The sequence below is a fragment of the Danio aesculapii genome, chromosome 19 (genome assembly GCF_903798145.1).
Source record: "Danio aesculapii chromosome 19, fDanAes4.1, whole genome shotgun sequence".
NCBI classification, from domain to species: domain Eukaryota; kingdom Metazoa; phylum Chordata; class Actinopteri; order Cypriniformes; family Danionidae; genus Danio; species Danio aesculapii.
In genome coordinates, this window is record NC_079453.1 from 2,433,389 (window position 1) to 2,450,888 (window position 17,500).

Sequence of the window (17,500 nt, forward strand, 5' to 3'; positions counted from 1 at the left end):
ATGCTATCATGTTAATATGGAGCAAAATCTCTGAGGAATATTTCCAGTAGCTTGTTGAATCTCTGCCACGAAGGACTAAGGCAGTTCTGAAGGCAAAAGGGGGGTACAACCCGGTACTAGTAAGGTGTACCTAATAAAGTGGCCAGTGTATATTTGATTTAATATCTATTTTCATGGCAAACACAATGCAAAATGATTAAATACAACAAAAAGCATTCAAACAAACAAGCACAAGTCATTCACATCGATCCTTATTCATTAACATATGATAAATATTCTAAAGGATTTCCTAGAGTTCACATCATAGCAAACATTAAGAGCAGGGCAGTGCAATAAAATCTGTTCATCACATACTTCAGAATGACTGCAGCTCACAAACACACACGAATTTCATTTCTGCTGGGAAAGAAGCTACTTCTGCAGTTCACCTCTGATTTGCATGTGTTTTGCCCTCTATTTGACAGCTCTGTGTGTGATGCATGTGCGGTTCGAGCTGGGTGTGTGATATTTGATACACATGCTGGATTCTTGCGCATGGCACACACTGATGCATTTGTATGTGTGTGTGCGTGTGTGTGTGTGAGATCTATACCGATCAATGTGGCCACAGATCTCCTGAGACAGAAACATGAGACATACAGCTGAAGACAGAATTATTCACCCTCCCGTTATTTCTTTTCTAAATATCTCCCAAATGATGTTGAACAGATTCAGGATTTTATCACAGTATTTCCTATAATATTTGTTCTTCTGGAGAAAGTCTTATTTGTTTTATTTTAGCTAGAATAAAAGCAGTTTTTAATTTTTTTAAACCATTTAAGGTCAATATTATTAGCCCCCTTAAGCAATATTTGTTTTGATTGTCTCCAGAACAAACCACTGTTATACAATGACTCAGACTCAACTTTATTATCCCGTTTAGTGAAACTAAAATTGCAGCAAGGTGCCGTAACACAGGCGAAGTTCCATGTACACAATAATAAAATATTACTCCACAACATCCAATACATCATATTCATATTGAAGGTGCATCTCCCTCCCACCTGGACTCATTTAATGACCTGATGGCCACCATTATAAAAGATTTTCTGACTCTATTTGTCCTGCAAATAGGAACTCTAAAACGACGTCCTGATGGCAACAGCTGAAACACAGAGTACATCGGGTGATCCGGGGTGCATAGGATACCCTGAGCTCTCTTTAAAACATTAGTGTGGTAAATTACTGTTGGACCAGTTATTGGTTAAAACCAATGATCTTGCCTGCCACCTTCACCAGACTACTCAACCTGGGGGGGGGGGGGGGGGTACGTCCCCCTCACTTTTAGGGACAGACCATTTAGAAACAGGAGATTAATAATTATATGAACGTATGATCTCAAACAGCCGTCCCCCCCCACTTTTAAAATGTCTGGTCTGGTCCAAGCCTGTAATATTTGTTATGCTGGGGGTAGGAGAAGCCTTCCTGTAATCTATCACCATGTCTTTTGTTTTATTTACATTCAACTATATTAACTTTATTCTCCATTTCCACCTGGAGATACTCATCCCGAGGCCCTCAGACTATGCAGAGTCACTATTTCGATCCAAGACCAACGACGAGATGATCCCAAGGTTTCCATATCCTGGACCGGGCCGTATCCTGAGCAGCTACTGTGGTGGTCATGGAGGAGTGGAGAGCATGAGACTGATTCCTGTGACGCTCCAGAGACAGACGAGTCTTCGCTGAGGCCAGCTTCCAGCCTCCGCCACTGAGACTGCAGCTCTGCACAAGACGTTTGGCCAGCGGAGAAATTAAAATGGTCGTGCCCAACTGAGCCTGGTTTCTCTCAAGGTTTTTTTTCTTCACTTCCGCCATTAGTGAAGTTTTTTTTCCCTCTCCGCTGTCGCCACTGGCTTGCATGGTTCAGGATCTATAGAGCTGCGCATCGTTGGATCTGCTCTTCAGTATTTAGACTCTCAGTAGTGATTATTAAACCACACTGAACTGAGCTAAACTGAACTGAACTTAAACACTACAAACTGAACTACACTGTTCCAATTTACTATGACCTTTTATGTGAAGCTGCATTGACACAATCTACATTGTATAAGCGCTATACAAATAAAGGTGAATTGAATTGAATTGAATCAACTGGAGAGAAAATCTATCACACCAGGAAGTAAATTCTTCCACAACAGGACCATGCCCCAAATCCTGATCATGAAGGGACTCGCAATCACCGAATCATCAGCATATTTTATGATATGACAGTTCCCGTACATACTCCGGCAATCATTAGTACACATGATGAACATTGAGAGCAGTTCGATTTGCCTAATTACCCTAACTTTACCCTAATTAACCTAGTTAAGCCTTTAAATGTCACTTTCAGCTGAATACTAGTATCTTGAAGAATATCTAGTCTAATATTATTTACTGTCATCATGTCGAAGAGAAAAGAAATCAGTTATTAGAGATGAGTTATTAAAACTATCATGATTAGAAATGTGTCTAAACATAATCTTCTCTCTGTTAAACAGAAATTGGGGGAAAAGATATACAGGGGGGCTAATAATTCTGACTTCAACTGTATTTTGTCATGCCAGGTTTCTGAGATCTTCTGTATTTATGCTCCTTAGGTGTTCCTCTGAATGCTGGAGAACAGAAACCAGCTCGATCTACATTCTCATCAATAAAGTCAATCAGGAAAGAGCGGCCATCCTTCATTCATCCTCTACAGTCGTGCCACCCTGCAGGCTTCTGCTTTCCATCTGCTCTGGATTGAGAATGGAAAACAGGAGGCCAAACCACCCCGAGTCACGTGACCCGGCAGACCATCAAAGATTGGCTGGCATTTAAATGGGCGTCGCTCCAGATTGCTGATGAAAACAGACTCCTCGTTAAACAGCGAGCCGTAACACAAACCAAATGCGGGATCACGACAGTGTGTTAACCTCTCAGATGGAGCTCCATTATCAAAACAAAGAGGAGTAATGCAGAGGAAAGAGTCCATTTCAGAGCCGTTTCCACGATCATCCATCACTGAGAGATCAATGAACTGCTCTCAATATCCAAGCAGAAGCAATCAAAAGTGAAAGAGAATGTCTGTGGTATTTGAATATAAATCCATCTTCAGCTCAGTGAAGAAGGCTGGGCAGAATAGAGCTGTTTACTGATGTTTGTTGTTAAACTAAATAAAAATCTACATTATCGATGCTGTCAAAGTTCCCTTATGAAATTAAAAATAGTCACATCACTATATTGGTGGAAGATTTCAGTGGCTGAACAACACTTCTGTGCATAGAACCCAATCATAAAACAACACAATCTACATCAGCTTTGCGTGACTAAGTGAAGTTTAGTTATAAACAAGTTTCGAGAGGATCACGTGCTTATGATTGCTAGCGGCTGGATCCGCATTATCCAATTCTCAATGCACCAATCAGACGACTCCTAAGCTACTACAAATACCCTGGGTTACGTACCACCGCTATCTTCGTTTTGAAGAATCCCCCCATCCACCCCTACTCCTCCTCCTTCCTAGATGGGTGACACGGTGGCCCAGTGCTTAGCACTGTTGCCTCACAGCAAGAATGTCTCTGGTTCTAGGCTTTACCAAACCAGCAGACATTTCTGTGCGGAGTTTGCATTTTCTCCCCGTGCTCACGTGGGTTTCCCCCGGGTTTCCCGGTTTCCTCCCACCGTCCAAAAAACATGCAGCATAAGTTAATTGACTAATCCAAACCGGCACTATAGACATGCTCCTAGTAAATGGTTATCTCTCAAGAGCAATCACTGGCTGTTCTTGGTTATTACAGCGGGGGAGTTCTCGAGATCTACCTGAGCTCAAACTCCCTTCTCGCCTTGCAACGGGAGGGAGCCCCGGGCTCGAGGATCTTATGAGCTCAGGGCTCTCTCCCGGGACAGCATGCCAAACAAGCTTATAATTAATCATCAGCTAAGTGTGAACTCTTGAAAATAACATAAGATTATCTGTCTAACAGAAATACTTGAGTCATGGTGTCGTCCTTCCTCCAGCGTGCAAAACTAACACCAATATTCATTCAGGATTTTAAAGTTTTGATTCAGCGTTTGTTTTTATCACTCTCTCTCTCTCTCTCTCTCTCTCTCTCTCTCTCTCTCTCTCTTTCTCTCGTGTGCACATGTCATGAAAGCAGTGCGTGTGCACATGCAAATGGCAGATCTGCGTGAACGGGTGCGCAGTTGTACAAATCTACATTTGCTGACAGACAGTTTGTGCTACTCATCAGAATTCTGGGAATTATCGGCTTGACAATGACATGTTTTTTAGTCTTATGCCTCACCCAGAATATTAAAACACATATACATACATTTAGATCATTTACCTTAATCATTACTATTGGACTGTGAAGAGACTTTCAACCAGCACAACAACACATGTTTCTGAAGACAATCAGCTACTGCACCTTTAACATGAGTTAGATTTAAGAACTGTGCCTTTAAAGGGGACCTATTATGCAAAAATCACATTTATAAGGGGTTTAAACCATAGACTGTAAAATATATGGACGTAGCATCCGTGACGTCACCCATAGGTTTCTGAACACTGCAAAAGAAGCTACTAGTAGGCGCGGCCAACCGTCGCCATTTTGTTCGCGCGTCATTGCACCAACGGCGGGATACCAAACAAGGGCAAAGAGGCGGAGAGTGGGCGGAGCTACAGACACCTGCTGGCACTTTGCTTGGACCTGGCAGACAGACTTTACTTTGGGAGAAACGCTTGATACTCTATTACCTGCGACTCGTTTGTGTTCTGACCACATGTGCTTGGCTGTACACAATATCAATAAAGTGTTTAGACTTTTAAAAACACTGTAGTAATACACTGAGCCACTAAACATTGTTCTTATGATGTTTTTCTACAGGAGGAAAACGCGAAATACTTCCAAACACTTCAGATATATTCTGTGTTAGTAAATGCAAGACTATTGATGAACTCCAGCATAACACTGTATGATAACGCTTCAGATGACTGTTCTAGAGCCTACAGCTAATCAATCTGTCACATTCTGGAGTGCTTTACGGGTCTAAAGAATTATATTAATGATAAATGATCTTAAATAAAACAAATACATTTATAGAGATGGTGTATAAGTATATAACTTTACTCACATGGGAAACGGAGGCCACGTGAATGGTTTGTGAGCACAATTAAGTGCACACAGCATCCCATATCATCTGATAATTGTAAGAAATAAGTCCAAAGGCAGCTGACTGTGTAAAGCCACATAAAACAGAACAAAAATACGATGAATATGCCGAGATCAGTGGCTAATCTGCCGCATTCAGCTGAGGTGAAGTGACGGCGACCAGCGAGACCTAGCTGTCACTCAAGTGGCCACGCCCTTAATTATGCAAACTTAAAATAACCTAATATAAAGGAAATGGATGAGTTATAAAAAAAATTCACCCCCTCACAGTTGTCATGGAGGGTAATAATAGCTATATGAACCAAAATCGTTCTTTGTACCAGGCTGTAAACACCTTTTTTTCTGCTGTAAAGTTGGCCATTCTGACAGTGGGCTCAATTGCAATTTGCTCTATTATGGAGCCAGGACTAGCGGAATTTTGATGAATTGCAGTCTCAGTTACTTCCGTATTGGCTTCCCGAGGGAGAGCGGGAGGTTGCTGCTTGGTTTAAACACATTTGTGTGGCAGCAGTGTGTAAATACAGAGAGCCTCTAATGGTCAAAAATGTTTTAATTTTATTTTTTATAATCACACTTGACAAAAACAGCCAGTTTTTACACACAGATAACACTAATTCGGTTTTGAATCTGCCACTATCCTGACACACAGGCATTTGTGGCTCCGCCCTCTTCTGAAAAGAGCCCAATCTCATTTGAATTTAAAGCGACAGTCACCAAAACACCACACAATTAAGATCAAAGCCTAAAAGGGTCAGTTTCAGAGAGTTATAAAACATTATTAGTGTGGTATTTTGAACTGAATCTTCACACACACACACCATCACCAACGGGACATCACCAACCTATTTTACATCTTGTAAAAAAATGGCATAATAGGTCTCCTTCAAAGGTGTAGCTGAGCTGAAATGTGCTTTTACCTGTACATTGACGTCTTCTTTCTTGAATATGAGCGAGCGCACTTCATCTGTGTCCACATTAAATATGGCTTTAATCAGAGACGGCTGTGGAGAAACGAGAGAGACGCTGTTAAACACGACATTCAAGATCCTTCACTAAAGAGTGACAAATCAGCATTTGGTGGACGTCTGAAATCCATCAAATCTCCAATCGTGAAGAACAGGCGTCCGTGTTACATGTTGCGCAATGGAAATAAAGATGAGAAGAAACAGCATGAATGAAACACTGTGTTCCTTACATTTGCTGAAACAAATTCTGAGAATCAGACGTCAAGCGGTTTATTAAAGACAGAAGAAGAAAAGAATCCATTGAAGACCAAAGAGGAGAAAGCTGAGAAGAAATGAGTGTTTAAATGATTTAACTGTGGGAAGCTGAACAGATGAGACTCTCTGGAGGTAAACAATATAGTGATGATCATATTTACAGTGTGAGCTGATAAAAGGAAAGATTAATGTTATTGTGCATGTGCATCATGAGCTGGTATATTGTAATAATGTGAAAGTAGCTTTATTTATTTATTTGCTATTTTTCTAATGCTTTGGTGAGGATTATATTAGGAATGCTTCCATATATTGAGAAATATTGATGTGGTTTTGAGAAATATGGCAAATATATACTAAACAATCTACACTGGATTTACTGGATCTTTTTAAAGTAAGTTGCAGACTATTTATTTGGGCTGAATTTAAACAAATTAAGTTGAACATCAGTAAATTGAATTTGTTTGTTTAAATTCAGCCCATATCAGAGGCTGTACTTTACTGTACTTTCTTCGTCAGCTGAGGAAGTTTAACCTCCCAAAGGAGCTGCTGAAACAGTTCTACACCTCCATCATTGAATCAGTCATCTGCACATCAATAACTGTCTGGTTTAGCTCAGCTACTAAATACGATCTCCAAAGACTACGTCGAATAGTTCGGACTGCTGAGCGAATCACTGGTACGACCCTTCCTACTCCCCAAGAACTGTACTTATCCAGAGCGAGCAGAAGGGCTGCCAAAATCACTCTGGACCCCTCACACCCAGCACACTGCCTCTTTAACCTTTTACCTTCTGGTCGACGCTACAGAGCACTGCGCACCAGAACAGCCCGACACAGAAACAGTTTCTTCCCTCAGGCAATCCATCTCATGAACACTTGATGATGATAATTGTGGAACCAACATTACTACTGCTATACACTTTTATACACATATACACTTATTTAACAACACACTTTACATGCCAATTTGCACATAACAGCTAAACATATAACGTTGTATAAAGTAATAAACATGTACATACACTTGTCAATCTGTATATTTGCTTTCACTACTTACTTTTATTTTTTTAAATATATTTATGATCTGTTTTTTGTCCTGTCTCTGTAATCCTGTTGCACTGTAGAAGCTCTGTCACGAAAATAAATTGCCCGTATGTGTGAACATACCTGGCAATACCTGGCAATAAAGCTCTTTCTGATTCTGATTCTAATCAATTCTTCGCAACAATTTTGCAGAATGTTTTTTCAGTGCACAAACAAACATATTCTACATTTATTTTATACCTTTATTATTTGATTTAATTTAAAAATACATTTTTACATCATTTTTAAAATAACATAACATTTGTTGTTGTATTGTATTTTTTTAAATAAATGTAAAATAAATAAAAAATGCAAAGAAATGGTAAATATATGTTTTTCTTTCTTTTTATATATATATATATATATATATATATATATATATATATATATATATATATATATATATATATATATATATATATATATATATATATATATATATATGCATTTATTTTTGCACTATTTATTTATTTTTGCTTGCTTGCAGTAGACTTCTAGCAACAATTACACTGTAAAAATTGCAGGGTTCCACACAATTCTTTCATGATGTCCCAACATAAAAATCGATTAATTTAACTTAACACTTTTAACAAATTTACGGAGATTGAACATAAAAGATTAACTTGTCCCAATGAAATCTCAAGAATTCTGTTGTTTCAGCTCATTTTAAATTAGCAGGTTGAACAAACAAATATTTTTTGAGTGTATTTCTCATTTCAATATGATGTCCAGGTTAATTTAGTATATTTGTATTTATCTGAGTGGAAATAAATGCATTCAAAAAGGTATAAATGCACCACTGCAAAGATAAGTGCTTAATGATAATCATGTGTATTTATGCATTTATTCATGTTTTTATTGACGTATCAAGATATTTATAGATATTTATTTGTATTTTTAAGTATTTGTATGTATATATATATATATATATATATATATATATATATATATATATATATATATATATATATATATAGTTTTTTAATGAATGTAAAATAAATAAAAAATGCTAAGAAATCTTAAATATATTTTTTGTCTTTACACACACACACACACACACACACACACACACACACACACGCACACACACACACACACACACACACACACACACACACACACACATATATATATGCAATTATTTTTGCACTATTTATTTATTTTTGCTTTCTTGCAGTAGATTTCTAGCTAAAAATTCTCAATTCAATATGATGTCCACATTAATTTTGTATTTTTGTATTTATCTGAGTAGAAAAAGGCATAAATGCACCACTGCAAAGATAAGTGCTTAATGATAATAATTATTATATATGTATTTATTTTTTTATTGATTGATCACTGAAAAAATCAGCGGATTTACTACATTTTTTAAGGTAATTGGTTGCAAACATTTTATTTAGGCTGAATTTAAACAAGTAAATTAAGTTGAACATCACTACATTTAATTGTTTGTTGAAATTCAGCTCATACAGTATAAATTATTTGCAACAATTTTGCTCAAATATTTTCAGTCCACAAACAAACATATTATACATTAATTTTATATATTTATTATTTTATACATTTATTTTTACATTACATATATAACTTTACATATATTTAGACTTTTACACACCTGAAACTTGTCTATAGCGCTTGTTCACTGCTGCTCTTATAATTGTGTAAATTGCTTCCTTGTCCTCATTTGTAAGTCGCTTTGGATAAAAGCGTCTGCTAAATGACTAAATGTAAATGTAAATGTAAACATTTTAATATGTATTTTTAATTAATTGTATATATCACACACACACACACACACACACACACACACACACACACACACACACACACACACAGAGAAAAGTATGTATTTCAAGAAAAACTCGAGATCTCGCCTAGACAAACAAAATGGCGAATATGACATTGATGAAAAGATGAAGCTGAAGTTTAAGATGAAGCATTAAAATGACTAATTAGGAATAAACAAAAAATGAAATCTGAAATTAAACCAAATTAATTCCAAACTGCAACAGTAACAAACAAACAATAACAAAATAATAACCAAAAATACAAAACACAAAAAGCACATGAAGGAATTAATAATAATAAATGAATATAAATACACACACACACACACACGCGAAATATTTTAGGTTATTTAGGTTTTCAGCAACCCAGGTCTCATTTAATTATTAAGTGAGACAACCCAGGTCTAACTTAATTATTCCAAATAAGGCCAGCCTCCATCCTGATTGGCCCAGCCAAGCTCCGCCCACCAGCCACACCCAGAAATCTATGATGTCATAACAAGACATCCACTAAACTACAAATTATGTAAGAGAGTGAGAGGAGGAGCTGACACTTAATGAATGCACACACACACACACACACACACCTGCTGCAGCCAGTCTGAAGGTCAGTGGATTGACCTCACACACACACACACACACACTAGAACAGCTGACGTGAGAAGCAGAAACAGGAGGAAACATCATAAAAGCAAGAATGCAGGTTTCTTCTGTTTAAAGGAAATGTGTCCTGTTACAACAGCAACAACATCAGCCTGAAGGCCTGAAATCTGCACATCAGCAGTCACAAACACTCAGACGGATGTGCTTTAACTATTAAAGGACAAAACCAGCTGACCAAACCCACAGAACAGACACTGCTCATCCAGTTCTGCCTCTATACTGATGATGAATATTATATTCATTCACATTTAAAACACATGCACATCACTCATCAAGAACACTACAGATCATCACTCAACTATACAAGCTGCATTTGGGTCTGAAATGTGTGAACGCACTCTCAAACACAGACACACACACACACATACAACCACAACAACAACAAAGTAGATTGGTGCCAAAAGGGCTGCGGTAATGAAACACACTCCAGTACTCGGTTTCTGCTGGAAGGGCATCCGCTGCCTAAAAAGTATGCTGAAATAGTTGGCGATTCATTCCGCTGTGGTGACCTCAGATAAATAAGGGACTAAGCCGATGGAAAAACGAATAAAACTAAATATAATTTTATTTAATGAACCATCAGAACACTCTGCATGTAGTAGTTTTGTAAGGCTTGTTCACACTCATGCATTTACTGCAGTATATTCGGTTATGCAGTTTTCATCATCTCTCTATCTCTCGCCTGCTCAAACTAAAGAATCAGTTTTACAAAGCTCTTGTCTCCTGAATGCGGGAACGTGTGCTGTGTGCTGAACGTGTCCTAACAAACACCGCTCTGACATTTGCATCTGACAGCTGCATTTACATCCAGGTCAGAGGTCGAGGCCGGTCAGCTGATCAGCACAGGTTTAAAGACGGCTCAGGAATTTACAGATCTCACTTTCATAAACTAAATCGACTTCACTTTTTAAAAACCTTTTTAAGGTCAATATTATTAGCCCCCTTCAGCAATGTTTTGATTGTCTACAGAACAAACCACTGTTATACAATGACTTGCATATTTACCCTAATTAACCTAGTTAAGCCTTTAAACGTCACATTAAGCTGAATACTAGTGTCTAGGAGAATATCTAGTCTAATATTATTTACTATATTCTATATAGTATATACTATATTCAGGACGGCTGATAATTCAGACTTCAACTATATATTTCTTAATGAATTTGTGTTCCCATAACCCTGATGGCAGCTGACGGGGAGAGATGAGCGTGTCTGTATTTGTCTTCAGATAATAACGAGAGCAGATCACGACATGCAACTATTAAAGCCTGCAAGACATTCAACTCTTCATTTTTTTAAAAGCTGATTGCTGATAATTTCTGTTTTACACACAGACCATCAGCAGATCAGCATGTTTAATAATACTGAAACACAGTCTTGTTTCTGTTTTGGAACAATACTGAATTTCCCCTCGCTATTGCAAGCTTAGATCTTACAGCTGCAAGTTGTTTACATCTTGCAAATCTGACTTGCTCTACCAGAAAAATAGAATAGAATTTGCAACTCATATTTCTATTTATTTTTCAGAATAACGAGTCTGACATGGGTGACGTTGTGGTCTGTCCCAGCAGGGTCAGTTGGCATTTCTGTGTGGAGTTTGCATGTTCTCCCGGTGTTGGCGTGGGTTTCCTCCTGGTGCTCCGGTTTACCCCACAGTCTAAAGACATGCGCTATAGGGGAATTGATTAACTAAATTGGCCATAGTGTGTGTGTGTGTGTGTAAATGAGTGTGTATGGGTGTTTCCCAGTACTAGGATGCAGCTGGATGTTTAAAACATATACTGAAATAGTTGGTGGTTCATTCCGCTGTGGCAAGCCCTGTTAAATAAAGGGACTAAGCCAAAAGAAAATGAATGAATGAACGAGTCTCACGTTTCCAGTTCTCAGAATGAGGACGCACATTTCTATTTCTCAGAATTGGGAATCTCAAATTTCTTTTTTTCTTAGAATGAAGCATCACATTTCTTTTTATTTGTCAGAATAAAGAGTGTCACATTTCTGGTTTTCCCGGGATGAAGAGTTGCACATTTCTATTTATTTCTGAACTCTGAATCAAACATTTTTATTTTTTCCCAATTCTGTCTCGCATTTCTATTCATTTCTATTTATTTCTCACAATTTTGTCTCACATTTCTATTCATTTCTCTCAATTCTGAGTCTCGAATTTCTATTTATTTCTCTCAATTCTGTCTCACATTTCTATTTATTTCTCTCAATTCTGAGTCTCGAATTTCTATTTATTTCTCTCAATTCTGTCTCACATTTCTATTTATTTCTCACAATTCTGAGTCTCGCATTTCTATTCATTTCTATTTATTTCTCTCAATTCTGAGTCTCACATTTCTATTCATTTCTATTTATTTCTCTCAATTCTGAGTCTCACATTTCTATTCATTTCTATTTATTTCTCACAATTCTGTCTCACATTTCTATTTATTTCTCACAATTCTGAGTCTCGCATTTCTATTCATTTCTATTTATTTCTCTCAATTCTGAGTCTCACATTTCTATTCATTTCTATTTATTTCTCTCAATTCTGTCTCACATTTCTATTTATTTCTCACAATTCTGAGTCTCGCATTTCTATTCATTTCTATTTATTTCTCTCAATTCTGAGTCTCACATTTCTATTCATTTCTATTTATTTCTCTCAATTCTGAGTCTCACATTTCTATTCATTTCTATTTATTTCTCACAATTCTGTCTCACATTTCTATTTATTTCTCACAATTCTGAGTCTCGCATTTCTATTTATTTCTCACAATTCTGAGTCTCACATTTCTATTTATTTCTATTTATTTCTCACAATTCTGTCTCACATTTCTATTTATTTCTCACAATTCTGAGTCTCGCATTTCTATTCATTTCTATTTATTTCTCTCAATTCTGTCTCACATTTCTATTTATTTCTCTCAATTCTGAGTCTCGCATTTCTATTCATTTCTATTTATTTCTCTCAATTCTGTCTCACATTTCTATTTATTTCTCACAATTCTGAGTCTCGCATTTCTATTCATTTCTATTTATTTCTCTCAATTCTGAGTCTCACATTTCTATTCATTTCTATTTATTTCTCTCAATTCTGTCTCACATTTCTATTTATTTCTCACAATTCTGAGTCTCGCATTTCTATTCATTTCTATTTATTTCTCTCAATTCTGTCTCACATTTCTATTTATTTCTCACAATTCTGAGTCTCGCATTTCTATTCATTTCTATTTATTTCTCTCAATTCTGTCTCACATTTCTATTTATTTCTCACAATTCTAAGTCTTGCATTTCTATTCATTTCTATTTATTTCTCTCAATTCTGTCTCACATTTCTATTTATTTCTCTCAATTCTGTCACATTTCTATTTATTTCTCTCAATTCTGAGTCTCGCATTTCTATTCATTTCTATTTATTTCTCTCAATTCTGTCTCACATTTCTATTTATTTCTCACAATTCTGAGTCTCGCATTTCTATTCATTTCTATTTATTTCTCTCAATTCTGTCTCACATTTCTATTTATTTCTCACAATTCTGAGTCTCGCATTTCTATTCATTTCTATTTATTTCTCTCAATTCTGAGTCTCACATTTCTATTCATTTCTATTTATTTCTCTCAATTCTGTCTCACATTTCTATTTATTTCTCTCAATTCTGTCTCACATTTCTATTTATTTCTCACAATTCTGAGTCTCGCATTTCTATTCATTTCTATTTATTTCTCTCAATTCTGAGTCTCACATTTCTATTCATTTCTATTTATTTCTCTCAATTCTGTCTCACATTTCTATTTATTTCTCACAATTCTGAGTCTCGCATTTCTATTCATTTCTATTTATTTCTCTCAATTCTGTCTCACATTTCTATTTATTTCTCTCAATTCTGTCACATTTCTATTTATTTCTCTCAATTCTGAGCCTCGCATTTCTATTTCATTCATTTTTTTTCAGATTAGTCCCTTTATTAATCTGGGGTCGCCACAGCAGAATGAACCGCCAACTTATCCAGCATATGTTTTCCACAGCGGCTGCCCTTTCAGCTGCAACCCATCACTGGGAAACATCCGTACACACTCATTCACACACAGACACTACAGACAATTTAGCCTACCCAATTCACCTGTACCACATGTCTTTGGACTGTGGGGGAAACTGGAGCACCCGAAGGAAACCCATGCGAATGCAGGGAGAACATGCAAACTCCACACAGAAAAGCCAACTGACCCAGCCGAGGCTCGAACCTGCGACGTTCTTGCTGTGAGGCGATTGTGCTACCCACTGCGCCACCGTGCTGCCCTTTGGAACCTCACATTTCTACTTAATTCTCTGAATTAACTCTCACATTTCTATTTCTTTTCAGAATGAGGACTCAAATCAAGAAGAAGTTTTTATTTCTCAGAATTCTGAGTGTCGTTTTTTCCTTCACATTTCTATTTTATCCCTCATAAGTCTTCCACATTTCTATGCTATCTTCGCTATCTTTCTATGCTAATTCTTCGTTTATATCTTGCAATTCAGTTTTCTGCACGGTATTTAAAAGAATGAGTTTAGACTTTTCTCAACCCTGATAAACAAGCCTGAATCATTTCTCAATAGTGTGTCAGAAATGCGCTTGCCTCAGAATCCTCCGCCTCACCTTGTCGTCCTGTGGGGGATTGTGGGAAATGTGGTCCGGGGTGTCTTTGGAATGCAGAGGGGAGGGTTCGTCATCTTCCACCTCCTCCAGGACCACGATACACACTCGACTCATGCGCTCCGATCGCATGGCTGACTCTCACACACATACAAAACAGCCCCGACGCTCGCACGAGTGTGTGTGTGTGTTATTCCCTCTCGGTCTTCATGTCTGCTGGCTGTGTTTTCCGGCAGTAAATCCCTCCGCAGCCTTCATTCCTCAATGCTGGAACATCAGCAGTGCTGCAGTGAGGAGATGCACGCAGCGTACACACACACACATACACACATACTCACACACACACTCTCTCTGTGATCTGAGAGGACAATAGTGTGTGAGCTCCAGCCTGCTGAAACCTGCACTTTTACACACACACACACACGCAGATCCAACCCCCACTGCAATAACACACCAACCCTACTGCAGCAGAGAGAGAGAGAGAGAGAGAGAGAGAGAGAGAGAGAGAGAAGGAGAGATAGAGAGAGAGAGAGAGAGAGAGAGAGAGAGAGAGAGAGAGAGAGAGAGAGAGAGAGAGAGAGAGAGAGAGAAAGAGAGAGAGAGAGAGAGAGACCAGACTCACTCTGAATTCTAAACTGTTGATTGTTAAATAAAAGGTTTATTATTATTATTTTCTAAAATGTTGATTATATAATATACTGATTATTATTATTATTATTATTGCTATTTTATCCTAAAAATGTTGATTCTTAAATATACTGTTTATTTATTCATTTATTATTATCATTATTATTATTATTGTTATTAATATTATTCATTATTATTTTTTTCTAAAATGTTGAGTATAAAATATACTGATTATTATTATTATTATTATTATTATTATTATTATTATTATTATTATTATTATTATTATTATTATTATTATTATTAATATTAATATTATGGTCTTATCCTATAATGCTGTTTATTAAATATACTTTTTATTATTATTATTATTATTATTATTATTATTATTATTATTATTATTATTATTTTCTTCTAAAATGTTGAGTATAAAATATACTGATTATTATTATTATTATTATTATTATTATTATTATTATTATTATTATTATTATTATTATTATTATTATCATTATTATTATTATTTTCTTCTAAAATGTTGAGTATAAAATATACTGATTATTATTATTATTATTATTATTATTATTATTATTATTATTATTTTCTTCTAAAATGTTGAGTATAAAATATACTGATTATTATTATTATTATTATTATTATTATTATTATTATTATTATTATTTTCTTCTAAAATGTTGAGTATAAAATATACTGATTATTATTATTATTATTATTATTATTATTATTATTATTATTATTATTATTATTATTATTATTATCATTATTATTATTATTTTCTTCTAAAATGTTGAGTATAAAATATACTGATTATTATTATTATTATTATTATTATTATTATTATTATTATTATTATTTTCTTCTAAAATGTTGAGTATAAAATATACTGATTATTATTATTATTATTATTATTATTATTATTATTATTATTTTCTTCTAAAATGTTGAGTATAAAATATACTGATTATTATTATTATTATTATTATAGTCTTATCCTATAGTGCTGATTATTAAATATAATTTTTCATTATTATTATTATTATTATTTTCTTCTAAAATGTTGAGTATAAAATATACTGATTATTATTATTATTATTATTATTATTATTATTATTATTATTATTATTATTAATATTATGGTCTTATCCTATAATGCTGTTTATTAAATATACTTTTTATTATTATTATTATTATTATTATTATTATTATTATTATTATTATTATTATTATTATTTTCTTCTAAAATGTTGAGTATAAAATATACTGATTATTATTATTATTATTATTATTATTATTATTATTATTATTATTATCATTATTATTATTATTTTCTTCTAAAATGTTGAGTATAAAATATACTGATTATTATTATTATTATTATTATTATTATTATTATTATTATTATTATTATTATTATTATTATTATTTTCTTCTAAAATGTTGAGTATAAAATATACTGATTATTATTATTATTATTATTATTATTATTATTATTATTATTATTATTATTATTATTATTTTCTTCTAAAATGTTGAGTATAAAATATACTGATTATTATTATTATTATTATTATTATTATTATCATTATTATTATTATTTTCTTCTAAAATGTTGAGTATAAAATATACTGATTATTATTATTATTATTATTATTATTATTATTATTATTATTTTCTTCTAAAATGTTGAGTATAAAATATACTGATTATTATTATTATTATTATTATTATTATTATTATTATTATTATTATTATTATTATTATTATTTTCTTCTAAAATGTTGAGTATATAATATACTGATTATTATTATTATTATTATTGCTATTTTATCCTAAAATGTTGATTCTTAAATATACTGTTTATTTATTCATTTATTATTATCATTATTATTATTATTGTTATTAATATTATTCATTATTATTTTTTTCTAAAATGTTGAGTATAAAATATACTGATTATTATTATTATTATTATTATTATTATTATTATTATTATTATTATTATTATTATTATTATTATTATTATTAATATTATGGTCTTATCCTATAATGCTGTTTATTAAATATACTTTTTATTATTATTATTATTATTATTATTATTATTATTATTATTATTATTATTATTATTATTATTATTTTCTTCTAAAATGTTGAGTATAAAATATACTGATTATTATTATTATTATTATTATTATTATTATTATTATTATTATTATTATTATCATTATTATTATTATTTTCTTCTAAAATGTTGAGTATAAAATATACTGATTATTATTATTATTATTATTATTATTATTATTATTA

At 33.7% G+C, this 17,500-nt stretch overlaps 1 protein-coding gene across 3 annotated transcripts in view; it reads right to left on the bottom strand.

The window, feature by feature from the left end:
• Positions 1-17,500, bottom strand: part of LOC130246597 (serine/threonine-protein phosphatase 6 regulatory ankyrin repeat subunit A) — a 50,568-nt gene that overhangs the window by 25,614 nt on the left and 7,454 nt on the right. The window contains exons 1-2 of one of the 3 annotated variants that reach the window (XM_056479635.1): positions 14,552-14,915; positions 6,092-6,175 (exon numbers count right to left, since the gene is read on the bottom strand). In XM_056479635.1, coding sequence (XP_056335610.1) covers positions 6,092-6,175; positions 14,552-14,680 — 213 coding nt within the window. In that variant the 5' untranslated portion in view covers positions 14,681-14,915. Of the gene's footprint in view, positions 1-6,091; positions 6,176-14,531; positions 14,916-17,500 lie in introns of those variants that run through there. The other 2 variants (XM_056479637.1, XM_056479636.1) reach the window with 2 other exon arrangements.